The sequence below is a fragment of the Aedes aegypti genome, chromosome 3 (assembly GCF_002204515.2).
Source record: "Aedes aegypti strain LVP_AGWG chromosome 3, AaegL5.0 Primary Assembly, whole genome shotgun sequence".
NCBI lineage: Eukaryota > Metazoa > Arthropoda > Insecta > Diptera > Culicidae > Aedes > Aedes aegypti.
This window is the reverse complement of record NC_035109.1, coordinates 268,090,321-268,103,951: the sequence shown is the minus strand read 5'-3', so window position 1 is coordinate 268,103,951 and position 13,631 is coordinate 268,090,321. Positions and strand designations below refer to the sequence as shown.

Genomic DNA, 13,631 nt, shown 5'->3' with positions numbered 1-13,631 from the left:
AGTACATATGTCTTTTTTCGTCTTTGGTCATGGCTCTTTGGGAATCTTTTGTAAACTCGCATAAACATCTTTTGTAAAACGAAATAAAAACCGGGTCGAAATAAAAAAAAGTCGGGTTCAGGATGAGTACCGTTACTAGTACTACATTCGATCCAACCCTTGGTATCATATTCGGTACCCAAGTTTGACAGATCTCTGCACATTTGTCTTATGTAGGCAACAGTAAGGGACATGAACGTCTCAATTTTGTCTTTTTTCGCATCGTTCTATTCGTGTTTGACATTTCGTCTTTGGTTCGAAGATTACCAAAAGCAAGTACCATATTTAGTACTACAGCATTCTAGATTTTGCTCTATTATCTCATGTGTCATAAAATGTTGGACAGCTGGTAGGGACATGAATATCTATATATCGTCTTTATTTACACGTTATCACCACTTGATTCCAAAATGATGTTTTAGTATTAGCCAATCATGTTTTAACGTCGATTATTTCAATCGCAATTGGTTCTGTATTACGTCTGTTTATCTGTGCTTAAGCATTTTGATATTCCACTTCGCTGTAGTATCCAAATAACTCAATATGATCTTATCCAACAGTTCGAAAGGGTCAATCGGTCTAGTAGTCTGTTTCCCCCACCACATTCGATGCGCATTCGATATGCGTGACCTCCTACGACTGCCACGGACCTGGGTTCGGTTAAAACGGTTTTTAGTAGACAATGATAAAAGCAAAGTTATTTACATGAACCATCGAATCCGGCAAACACTCAACAACATACGGAATGCGAGCCGCAGAGGTCATCACTCGCTGGGAACCCTCTTTTTTCCCCCTATATATAGGCTAACATGATTGTATGTGTGTGTGCGATTGTGCCATTCTAGTAAAACAAAACTAAACTCAGTGCAGAGGTGTAAAAAAGCCAAAACCGAAACACAAACAAAAAAAAAGAGGTGATTTAGTGCAAGCATTGACGGCGGCCTGATAAAGATGGTTTTCGGGATCGAAACGTCACCGGTTCACGTATGTCGCAAGTGTGTCCGCTAGGCAGCGCTGCGCTCGGTCAAAGGGTATCATCATATACGTGTGAACCGCATAGCAAAGGAAAACCGCAGTTTGGCGTTTGTACTGTTTACAGTGAACTTGCTGTTTTATTGATCTTAAAATTACACAGTATGTATTGGTTAGATCGAATGTTTGTTTCTCTTTTGTTGTTACAATTGGATTGGTAAAAACCTAACAACTACGGACAGAGGACCGAAAAGCATTCTCGGTGTGTTGCGTGGTAGAAATCGATCGCTTTGAGCCGTGTCTTTCGTTTTCAGCGTTGCGCCTACTCAGTTTTTCTACGCGCATACTAAGATCTCGTCGAGTAGGTTCGGTGTATTTGTGTGGAAGCAAACGTAAGAAACTAGTGATTAGCTAAAATCAGTAGCTTAGATTGCATGTGTTTTCTTTCTTCCGCTTACAGCGCCACAGCTGTCGGAGTGATGAATTACCGCTATGTACTAACGTTTCGTTTTTTTTTTCAGCTAAAAATCTACAAGTTTCTGTTCGATAAAATATTGGTAGTAATAATTTATTTCGTAAATGATAAGAATTTTGCTAAAAGTTTACAAAACTTTGTGGGAATCTAGTCTAGGGAAAAGCTGAAAATTAAAAAAAATACTTTAAACTTGATAGTCTCCTGCTGTTGCGCTATCTTTCTATTCTTCTTCTTACTACAAAAGGGCACTAAGTGTAATTGGTTGATCGTCAAATGATAAACAGTGTTCTCTATCCTTAACGCAACAAATGATGCTTTCCCGATTTTCCAGAAACTTTCAGTATTTTCTTTACATTCGAATAGATAAATGTATAATCTAACATTCAACAATTTTGATTCGCTATCACACTCGCGCGTCTATTTCGCCGCCTGTCTCACGATTGTTTTTAATTTTGAAACTAAAAAAGAGAAAAAAGAGAAAGAAAACGAAGAAAAATACAAATAAAAGTCAAATCGGGGAGAGTGAGAGTGGAAATTGAAGAGGAGGCAGGATGGAAGACGTCGAATCGAATCGAACCGGGAGAACGAGAGAGATAGAAATTGAAGAAACGTGTGAAACTAGACAGGATGATTTTTTTTTATTGTTAATACTAATGTCGTCGCATGACAGATGGGTATGAAGAACATTTTACAAAATAGGGGAAAAATACAAATTTCACGTGCTTTTCTACCCCTCGCGCGACGGGACTAGGAAACTATTGAGTGTCGTAAAACGGGAACCCTGGCGAAGATTCGAAACGTCGACCCCGTTCAAAGGTGTCACTACTACTCTGTTGACAAAACTTGCGATCCGGGAGCATAAGACAGTGCAGTGTCAGTGCGCGTCGATTCTATTACCTTGCGATCGGTGTAAATGCTTATAATCTCCACATAATTCTACACGTTCTTCAGTGTATAATCTAGTAATACATAGTAATTAAGTACATACATATGATTGCATCCTCTCACATTATGACCAAAGTTTAGAGCATAAAACGGTTGTGCTTCTATATTCAAATAGAAAAATAGACACTTAACAATTGCATTGTTCCTATCTAAACTTTTGGAGACTTTTCAAATGTAGACCACTCTCTATTTATCATGCGTGTGTTATGTGCAATCTCCATTGTCTTTTTGCCTTTTGCCTCTACATCAATCAGTCAGTGGATTAGCAAGCAATGAGGAACGGTCAAGTCTTAAAAATAATCTCCATGGAGTCGTTTTACACAGTTTTTTTCAGTGTTGTTTTACAAGAATCGACTGGAAATCTCTCATCAATAGTTATTCATCATCATATTTTCTTATGTTATCGCAAGCGAACGACTCACATACGATCGCTTTCACATTTTGGGGATTTCTACACTAACTACTATTTATTAGTCTCATGATTCAGCCTAGAAAAGTGGGGAAGAAAGAAAAGAGAAAATTTTGCTTTTAGAATTTACAAAAAACATGACACAATGTTGTTTGTTGTTCGGCATAATCTTATTCAAATCTTACGGGTATGAGAGGGAGAAAAAAGTAGAGAAAAAGAGTGTAGAATTTTTTGGTTGTGGCTTTTGGGCTCTGCGGATTATTTGTTGGGCGCACTTGACTGCGGAGACTAGAGTAGTGCACGAGCGGGTTTGAATGAGACTACTGAATTAATGTTGCCGAGATAGGCGCTGCCGCACTACTTCGGGATGGAAAGCGAGAGAAAAATTTGGACTTGCTTTGTATCAAAGGAGGATGGCCGAAATATTTTACAATCTGGTCAAGAGTGAGAGGATGCACAATGTTTGTTCGCTGAATCTGTGGTTTGTTATCGCGAGAATTATTAATTTTGGTTTCAATCGGTTTACTGTTTTGTTGTTCGTAGTATTGAAAGAAGATAGTATTTAAGCTATTCATACGGTGCAAAATAGAACCGTTTCAAAGAATACACCCTGATCGATATAATTGAGTTTTGATGAATCATTTCCACATTTTGGCGTAAATAATGTCATTGTTACAATTGAGTAGAAAACTGTTCATAGATCATATGAACCAAATCTAGGAAATTTTAAACCATTTTCCCCTACTGCCTCATAAATTTTTGCCCACAAACATTTTTTTAAATACCGTAAGAGTCGAAATCCGTACACCTAAGAAATGAATCTAAATCCGTCCACTTCATACAGAACGCCTACTATTTGTATGAAGTTGGATTTTGAGCCTGTACGGTTTTCGGTCCCCCACTATATGTATGAACGGTAGAACGGTATTTTTAATTCAGTCAATCACCTTTTTGTAGTAATATTCTAAGTAACATTTTACAGTATCAGACATATAAAATGCACCAAAGCCATTTTCCCATACAAAATGGTCAACTTCAGAAAGCTATATCTCCGCCGTTTCTCAACCGATTTTTTTCATTTTTTCTGTGAAGAACTACAAATTTTCTCAATTTTCGAAAACTATCGTTAAAATTGTGTGAAAACTATTGATTCAAAAGTTACAGATAGGTTGAATTTTGACATAGAAAATGCACCAAGACACAAAGTGATGTAGCAGAAAAACTACGCGTCGTAGCATCTTGGTGTCTTCAGTGCACTTGTTCATTGTGTGATAAAGACAAAATGCGCTGAAGACACCGAAAGGATACGACGCATAGTTTGTCTGATACATTACTTTTCGTCTTGGTGCATTTTTTATGTCAAAATTCAACCTATCTGTAACTTTTGAACCAATTGTTTTCACACAAATTTTTCAATAGTTATCAAAAATTGAAGTAATTTGTAGTTCGTCACAGAAAAAATGAGAAAAAGCGGTTGACAAACGGCGGAGATATTGCTCTCTGAAGTTGACCATTTTGTATGGGAAAACGGCTTTGGTGCATTTTATATGTCCGATACTGTATATTTTATTATTTTTGAAATGACCAAAAATTAAAATTTATCTATTAACTACAGTCAGTTTTTTACACGGGTAATACGTAGGGTAGAGGGATCGATTTTGGCCATTTTGATTTAAGACGCATAATAACTTTAAAACGATGCGGCAACATTCTAAGAAATCTCAAAATTTGATGGCAAAATATTAGAAAAAATAACATAATTTACCTTAAATCTTCAGCTGTTTTGCACATTATTTCGTCATGATGCTCCTGAATTCTAAATTCACAACAACGCGAATATTGGCGCAGAAGATTCAAGTTTCTGACCAGTTCTTATATTTTTCTTACTAAACATGGACTGAGAACTTTCGTTCAAAATATTGACAGTATTCAAAAATATTTTGAAAATTGATGCAGATAAGGTGCAGTTACGCCTTTATGATACTGAATGCTACGAGATTTGAAAGAAATGTAGTGTCCTTGATTGATTACAAAGTGATACAAAACATTACTGGATAAATTGATGTATCGTTGGTGAGATTCGAGACGAATTCTAACTGTCATAGTTGCAGAATCTTGAATGGATTTCTGGCATGGTTCTTGCCGTATTTTTGACGAGAACTAGAAATTGTGCTACTTTTCCCCGAATGTAATTTCCCCAAATGCCAGTTCCCCGAAAGCTGTGCAAGAATAGTGTTTATTGATAGGGTGCTAAACTAGAAAGAACTACAGTATTGGACAAAACATTTGCAACTTTTTAGTTATTTATGGACCGATTTGAATGAAATTTCCACAGAACATAACTTGAATTTTAACATATATTTTTGAGTGGTTTTTCCAATCACAAGTTCAAAAGCAGTAACGGTTTGACGGTTTGAGTGTAAGCAATCAAAAGAAGGATATATTTGATCATTCTCGACTAAACACATAATTGCCAAAAATGCTGAGGACAGTAAAACTCGAAATAACCGTCACTCAAATAAAGAAGGGTGCACATCCGATGACCGGCTCGTACACCACCATGAAATGCAAAAAGTTATGACAATTATAGGTGCTACAACATTTTTCGGACAACTGAGCGCTATTCGGGGAAACGGGGTATTCGACAGGGTGGCCACCAAATATCCATTTTAAAATTCCCGCTTTTTCCCGATATAATTCTCAAAATATTCCCGGTTTTTAACGGGAGTACCCAAACGTAAAAAAATGACATTTTATTCAGTTTTTGAGTTGAATATGCTAAAAAAAAATACTGTTTTCAAGCTTTTTAACTATATGTTAAGGAAGGTGATTTTTCCATCCAATAAAAAAAATATAATTCATAGAAGGCTTGTTTTTTTTTTTGACTCCCATAAAATTTGCATGGAATAAAAATAAGCTCATAATAAGTTTGTTAGCATTTTTTCACTGCAAACGCTTGGCAGCGATGCAATCTTGCGTCCTAAGGTTAAAAAATGCTGACAAACTTGCATCTTGTCGCCTTTATTCACAGAAGAGAGGATCGATGAAGAGAAATCGATCATGCGACTTACGCCCTTATTCTAGCACACGCTTGTTATAAGTCGGTTTTCTCAGAACTAGGTTTTTGTTACTTGCTGCTTTTTTACCTCTTTGCTTCTCAATTGTGCTAATAGGACGGTTTATATTATTTTGTTTCATTCTGACAAGGTTTGTTTTAAAAGCTACCAAGCCCATATTCATCAATAATATGTGCATCTTACTACCCGAATTGGAAGTATTTCAATGCTTAATCTTTCCATTTATCTTTTTCCATAAAATTGAAGAGATCGCTAAAGAAAAAAAGTTTAAAGGATGGATGAAACAAAGCCACACGTGTGGAAGTGTTCGCCGTAACAGTCCCCGAATCGAACAATTTGTGAATTGAAAATTATTTTTTAAAGTATCATATGTGGCCAATTGATTGTGATACAGATAAATCGGAGACAAAAAACTTTGAGCATAACCTACTCTTAAAACGAGGGTACTGTTGCTAGACCTCCGAAAGAATCCGTTCCAAACATTTAAGGATATATCTCACCTTACTTATTCAATTCGAGTTCTTCACCTTTGCTCTAGACATAAATCACGTTTACCTCTATGGTTAAACTAGGTTTAATGCCTAAGCGGTGGTGAAGAAACCGCTTCTTAGTTGATTAGATAACTAATGACACATTAAAAGCTCTTATGAATAAAGGATTGCATACAAGAATATTTCAATTTATTGATTTATTATTCAGTGAATGAAGAAAACTTCGAATCTAATATGTTTGAGTTCTTGAACCTTCTGCAAGAAGTTTGAAACTCTGATTAGAAATTGCGAGTCAGATAATTTAGAGAAAAAACCATGGAGAGAAAACAATTCATAAAATATTTCTAAAACATTGCTAGCCAAGGAGAAAAGGGTTATATTTAAAAGAAGTATTGCGTTACAAAGACAATTTATTGAATCATTACCGTTTGAAAATTATTTTTCCAAAATAACAATTACTTAATTAATATTACCAACCATAACATCGTTCTACAACTTATTTTTGGTGGTTTGTAGATTTAGAGCTTGAAGATGTTCGTTCAAAATGAAAGATTTTCCCGGTGACCATCTCAAATTCCCGGTTTTTCCCGTCTTTTTCCCGATGGATTCAAATGCCCGTCTTTTTCCCGCTTTTCTCGTTTTTCCCGGTTCGGTGGCCACCCTGTATTCGGGAAACTGGCATTCGGAGAACTGGCGTTCAGGGAAAACGGCATTCGAGAGAAAGTAACACAACCATTCTATATGGCAAAAAAATGCAAATGTATCGTGCAATATTTGCAATACTTCAATAGTTACCTTTTAAAAAAGGGAAAATCGTGTGTTTTTGGCTTTGGCTGCTTTCTGCAATTCTAACAAACCATCGTAAAATAGCCATCGTTAGGCTCACAGGTAGAAGCATTCGTGGACCGGCGAAAATACGATCATGTTGAGAAACAGGATAAACATACATCTCCTTTTTCTTCTTTCTGGCGTTATGTCCTAACTGGGATAAAGTCTGCTTCTCAGCTTTCTTTGTCAATTGACTATTTTTGCATGTGTATATCGTGTGGCAGGTAAGAAGATACTCTAAACCCTAAGAAATCGAAAAAGTTTCCTTTACGAAAGAGCCTCGATCGGTGAGGTTCGAACCCACGACCCTCAGTTTGGTCTTGCTAAATAGCTACGCGTTTACCGCTACGGTTATTTGGGCCCATAGATGATGTACGCCAATCTATGGAATCATCGACAATATTTATTATTTATTTTTTTAAGGTTAAAATTGTACAGCTGCTGAGGAGCAGATATGTTTTGCGCTTATAATTTATCTATTTCTCTTTCTATAAACAAAACTCCACATGTTTACTTAGTTAGCATATGAAAGTCTTGATTCTTATTCTTAGCTTTCGTTTGATGTGATTAATCGAAATCAATTGAAAGCTTGAAATAAGGACACTAATAAGTTTACTAAATAAAATTGTGGAATTATGGCCAATGTTTTTAACAAAAAAGAAGCAGAGAAACTAAAAGAGCAAAACACCCCTGCTGAGAAGAACAAGATTCCAATTGCATTTATCAATGGCGTGTGGGAAAGAACTTATAAAAAAAGGTAGGTTGGAAGACTCATTAGCCAAAAATGGTACAAAATTTTGTGAATAACAAAAAAACACTTGCACAGAAATTCCTGAATAGGACAGTCAAAGGATTATTCTACCCATAAATCAACAAGAAGTTACCTAATTGCTGAAGAATTTCCATAGCCAACTCTGTAGATGCTCTTGGATAAATTGCCATGAGCATTCCCGGAAGTATTTCTCTGCAATGGATTACCTGCTTTGCTCTTGTCCACAGTTCATCAGCAGAAGTTTTCTCGATTCATTTTGTATGGGGAAAGGCGTCTAACTTCGAATTCCTTGTAAATGAAAACATTAATCGAAAAAATATTTGCTAGGCGTGATAGATATTATCATCACGTACAACCGGTACCAAATATTTTTTCGCAAATAGTTCCCGATTTTGAGTAATAATTTGTTAAATGCTTTTCGCCATACAAATATTTTTCGCGTTACCTTTTAGCGATTTTTGTGCATAGACACTAGCGCAAGTGCGTTACTATGTGGCGAGTAGCAAATCAGGGCATGTATGTAACCCATTTTTTAAAATACCCATAAAAAGCGATCAAGTGATTCCTGAAGAGTCCCCAGACAACCAGAAATCGCATAACAGTTTACGGAAAAAGTCGTTTATTTGTACAAACTGCATTACATCCGCACAGCATGGTGGATGAAATCGTTCGACCGATGAGTTTCCTCGCATAAAACGCTGTTTTATGAGCTCATATGTACATTTGATTGCGTTTCGTATACTCGTACAAAGTATGCCGTTTTGCATCATATAAAATACGCACGTATATCGCCTCCACTTTTGTACGCATAAGGACATTTCGTGACATCTTATACATGAAACTTTGCACATATAAGCATCGCATAACGCAAAAGGTGATTTCGTTATATGTACATTCTGGTTGTTTGGGTCGTTGGTATAGTGAATAATTAATACCGGTAGCATTGTTTGCTGAATATACGCATTTTGAACAAAGCTCGCGTATTATACACTGCAAGAGTGTGGATGTTCTTGATCCTTCAAAGCATTCTTTGGAAGCATCTGTCGACGGTTCTTTGTGCAATTCCTACAGAACTTCCAAAGCACACTCTGTTCTTGGCTGAATTTCTTATGAATTTTAATAAGAAATCCTTGATTACTAGAAAACTGTTGGAGCGTTCGTCCTACCCATGGTTTCGAATGTGAATGCGCCTCTGTTTATACACCCCTATTCTTGTTTACGTTCGAATGCTCTTTCGATCGGAAACCGTTTTGCATTCTCGTTTACGCCAGCAAAATCAAGTGAGCCGTGGATTCGAACGAATAGGATTCGATCGAAAATTAGATAGGGGAAGGGGTGGTAAAATGAACACCTTAAGGAAATCATCTTGTTCCTGATAGAAAAACGAGAAATTTGTATAGTTCTATCGAACAAACTCAAAAATAAGGATGTACTCTATCGCAGCGACATGGATTCAGACTAAAATAGCTAAATTTTTACATATTTTCATCGCTATCAAAAAGCGATGCAAATGTTCATTTTACCTGCACTATGTGGGTAAAATGAACAGCGATTGGTGGTAAAACGAACACCATGCAAAAAACGTGAGCAAAACAAATATTTCTAAAAATTGTCATTGCCCCACCGAAAATACATCCATTAATGATTGTAACCCATTCAAAAAGAATTCTAAATGTATCAGATTTGACATCATATTATAACGATATTCACCTCACTGAAAAACCTCAAGTCTTCCGAGCTAAAAGTTACGTCAGTTCTAATTTTCAAACGTGATTTTCTAAAATCTTGTTTTGCGTTGACATTTTGACTTCAATTGACCTACGTATCAACTGGACCACTCAGATTTATGCTCTAAAGCGTCCGTGTATAATAAAAATTCATCGAAATTTGTTTTTTCTCGGTAAAAGGCACGGTGTTCATTTTACCACCCCTGTTCATTTTACCACCACTTCCCCTACGCCGTAAACAAGAATGAGGGTGATAACCACAATTATATACTTTTTTCAAAGGAAGTCTGTTTTGAGTAAAAATTGACATGTTAACATTTATGGGATAACGGTCATGACAAATGGCACTACCTCAAATGGCTTTAACCCAAGTGACCCAGACTCTGTTACGCATTCAACAGACTGAGACAGCTCGAGGAGTTCGTTAACTGGTACGCGCCCAGTCTGGAATTCATAAGAACCCATCAACAACGGACCTGATGTTCACTTTTCGGATAATCCTGGATAAATTACGGAAATATATCTTGCAGATCCACCATTTTTTTAATTTCAAGAGTAATTTTATAGAGTGGAAACTTAAAAGAATTGAAGAAAAGAGACGTCAGTTTCGAATGTAAGGTACCCCAGGGCAAGTGAGAATCCGGGGTAAGTGGGACGTTCCGTCATAGCTCACTTAGGCAAAGTTTTTCATGGGGGTATTCTTCTAGAAAGTTGAAGCTATAATAACAAGGAATGTATTAAGTACAAAAAATATTGTCATTTTTATTACCATGTAACAGTTGTCAATTGTGCGCCATTTTCAACTTGCATGATAAATTGTGATACGTTTCACGTCTTGCATTGACTCGCAAAAAAATAAATGTGTTATAAATCGAATTTCCATTAGTAAGCTACAATTTTAAATATTATTACAAGTTGCTAACGATAAACCGGTATTTTGTTTAAATTTTATATGAAATTTTCGACGGTCTAACTTACCCCAAAATATCTTTATACTCGGGGTAAGTGGGACATGTCAAAACAAAAACCAAAATCAAAACTTTTTCTACACGTTTTAAACATTTTCCTAGAGATTAGCACTAAAACATTCAAACAAATGATTTTTATTTTAAAAAAATCAATCTCAAATTACGTAATTGCATAAAAAAGAGAAAAAAAGTGTGTAATTCTTCTATATTTTTCAATTTTCGAAATACGAATTTGAAATTGAACAAAGTCATAGACGGAATTTGAAATGCATCATGAGAACGAATACTTTTCTATTATAATTGAACTTTATTTGTTATTTTTAACAAATTTAGTAGTACGGAAAACAATTCCATCCCATTAAGTAACAGAAAATATTTATAATTTTGACGATTATTGGATGTGCATATTTTTAATTAATAACTTATAAGTGATATATTTTGAACATGTTTCATTCTTTTTACGCTTTTATTGAGGAATTTTCAGTTAATATTGAGTGTGATGTGACATACTATTAAATAAACGTTTTCTTCCTAAAGCGTTATGTATTTTATGGTGATGGTTGATGTATATAAATACATAAAAAATGTACCCAAAATAAAAAATCTATGAATTATCAATTCTATTATTGTAATAAGTCAACCATTACAACCTTTACTGATGTGGATTGACGCATGAAACTGGATGTGTCCCACTTGCCCCGTTTTGCGAGGTAACTGCGTCTAATGGCTCATTGTAAAACTGTTTTCCAAAGTTTTCACAATTTCGAAATTATGCGATCAATTTTATGCACACATCAGCAAGTATGTTGCCAAATTGTTGGATTTGAAAAATATTAACATTTGAAAATTTTATTGGACGATTTGTTTGAACTATCGTTTTTTTAGGCCCCACTTGCCCCGGGGTACCTTACTGTTATTGCAGTCTGAAGTGCAGAAGATCGACCGTATCATGACAGGATTGCACACATTCCAGTAAGACTTCGTTCCTCTGAAAAAAGAGACTACGAGAATACATTGAAGAAAAGTGGCGAACATGTCTGCTGAACCAAAAAAAAAAAAATACTCGCGAGCATCAGAGTGCCGATTTTCTCGCATCTGTTGTGCTCGCGAATAAACAAAGCTAAAGTAATTCGTAATTCAGATCAATTTTCTGAAGTTCAACCCGGGATAAGTATAAACTGAGCTCTAATTGAGATTTGTATAAATACTTCGGTAATAATTTCTCAACAGCCTATTACGGTTTTTATTCACGCAAATCTGTCATGAAACGGCTTACTTTCCTGCACTGAAGTATAGAGTGGTTCAAAAAATCGTTTTTGCTCCACATCGCTCATTCGATTCTAGATCGAATTCTGAGTGTCCTCCCAGAGTTTGAGCTCATTTGGATGAAAACTGAGACTGCACAAGCCCTTTAAAGTTTATATGGGAATTACTATGGGAAACGCAAGCAATTCATTCAATCGGTCATAGTGTTTGCCCATGTGCTCTTGGGGATAAGAGCCACGTTGATACTGTGAGATATAAAAAGCAGCTACAACTTTGCCGAAGACCGTTTTCAAATCGGACGCCTCAGTAATTAGTTATTGATTTATATCCAGTCACAAATTCTTCAGCAGTGCTCATTTAACTTCTGAACAGGCAACATTGCTGCATCTGGCGCGAAAGATAGCACGCACAAATCATGGCTACTATGTTTTACTGCATATATCCAGTGATGCCTGCAGAACAGCCCAATAATTATAGCCAAAGTTTTACAACTCATTCAAAAATCAATAACTTATTACTGGGGCGTCCGATTCAAAAACGGTCTTCGGCAAAGTTGTAGCTGCTTTTTATATCTCACAGTATCAACGTAGTTCTAATCCCCAAGAGCACATTGGCAAACACTATGACCGATTGAATGAATTGCTTGCGTTTCCCATAGTAATTTCCATATAAACTTTAAAGGGCTTGTGCAGTCTCAGTTTTCATCCAAATGAGCTCAAACTTTGAGAGGACACCCAGAATTTGATCTAGAATCGAATGAGCGGTGTGGAGCAAAAACGATTTTTTGAACCACTCTACTGAAGTATGCAGTGCGGGAATAGTCATTACGTAACTGAAACCAGTGCTGTAATGATTCATTACGCAACGATTTCTCATTACGCAACTGTTTTGAGTTGCGTAATGAATCATTACACGACAATTTTTCAGAAATTGTAAAATGATGGTGAATGCATTCCGATATAATTTCTGATACCCTCAAGTGCTCTTCTACGAAATTACAAAAAATGTCGTACGCAACTCGTTGCAGTACTCGATTTTTACAGCACTCGTCGTAATTATCAACTTGTTCCGTAAACTACTATTATGTAACAAGTGGCAGAAAAACGATTTTTACAGCACGAGTCGTACATTTTAATAACGACGAGATCTGTAAAAATCGAGTTTCGTAACGAGTTGCGTACAACATTGCAATTTCATTGTAGCAACTGATTTTAAATGCGTAATAAATATAATCACACTGCTCTATTTAGTGCAGGAAACGCGCCCAGTCTAGCGTATTGGGAGTCGTGGGATCGAAGCCCACCAGAACGATTCTATTATTTTTCACAATTTTACATCTCAATTTGTCCAAATTGACTTTTGTGTCTACGACCTTCGGGTATTTTCATGTATTTCTTATTTTTCAAAATTTCATCGATCACATCATTCAAAACAAGAGGTGAGCTTACCCTTACACTGGAATAATCTTTAAAATATGTGCTAATCAGCCATGATTTGAACTGATATATGTTGAGGTGTCCTTCTTGCCCCCAGCCCCCCTACGTGGTTGCAAGTGGAGACAAACGCAGACCTCATGAAAAGTATTGTTTGGCGATTATGTGTTTGAGGAATAGAGAAAAAAATCTATAGAGGACTAATGCCACTGGTGTTCCTCTCGTTCTC

General features: G+C 36.2%; 1 protein-coding gene across 26 annotated transcripts in view; it reads right to left on the bottom strand.

The window, feature by feature from the left end:
- The window catches only part of LOC5579800 (serine/threonine-protein kinase MARK2), a 356,247-nt gene that overhangs the window by 27,483 nt on the left and 315,133 nt on the right, over positions 1–13,631 (bottom strand). The window contains exon 15 of one of the 26 annotated variants that reach the window (XM_021848975.1): positions 1,116–2,919. The exons of 24 other annotated variants lie outside the window; for them this stretch is intronic. In XM_021848975.1, the coding sequence (XP_021704667.1) occupies positions 2,895–2,919 (25 nt within the window). In that variant the 3' untranslated portion in view covers positions 1,116–2,894. Of the gene's footprint in view, positions 1–1,115; positions 2,920–13,631 lie in introns of those variants that run through there. One more of the 26 variants, XM_021848973.1, reaches the window with a different exon arrangement.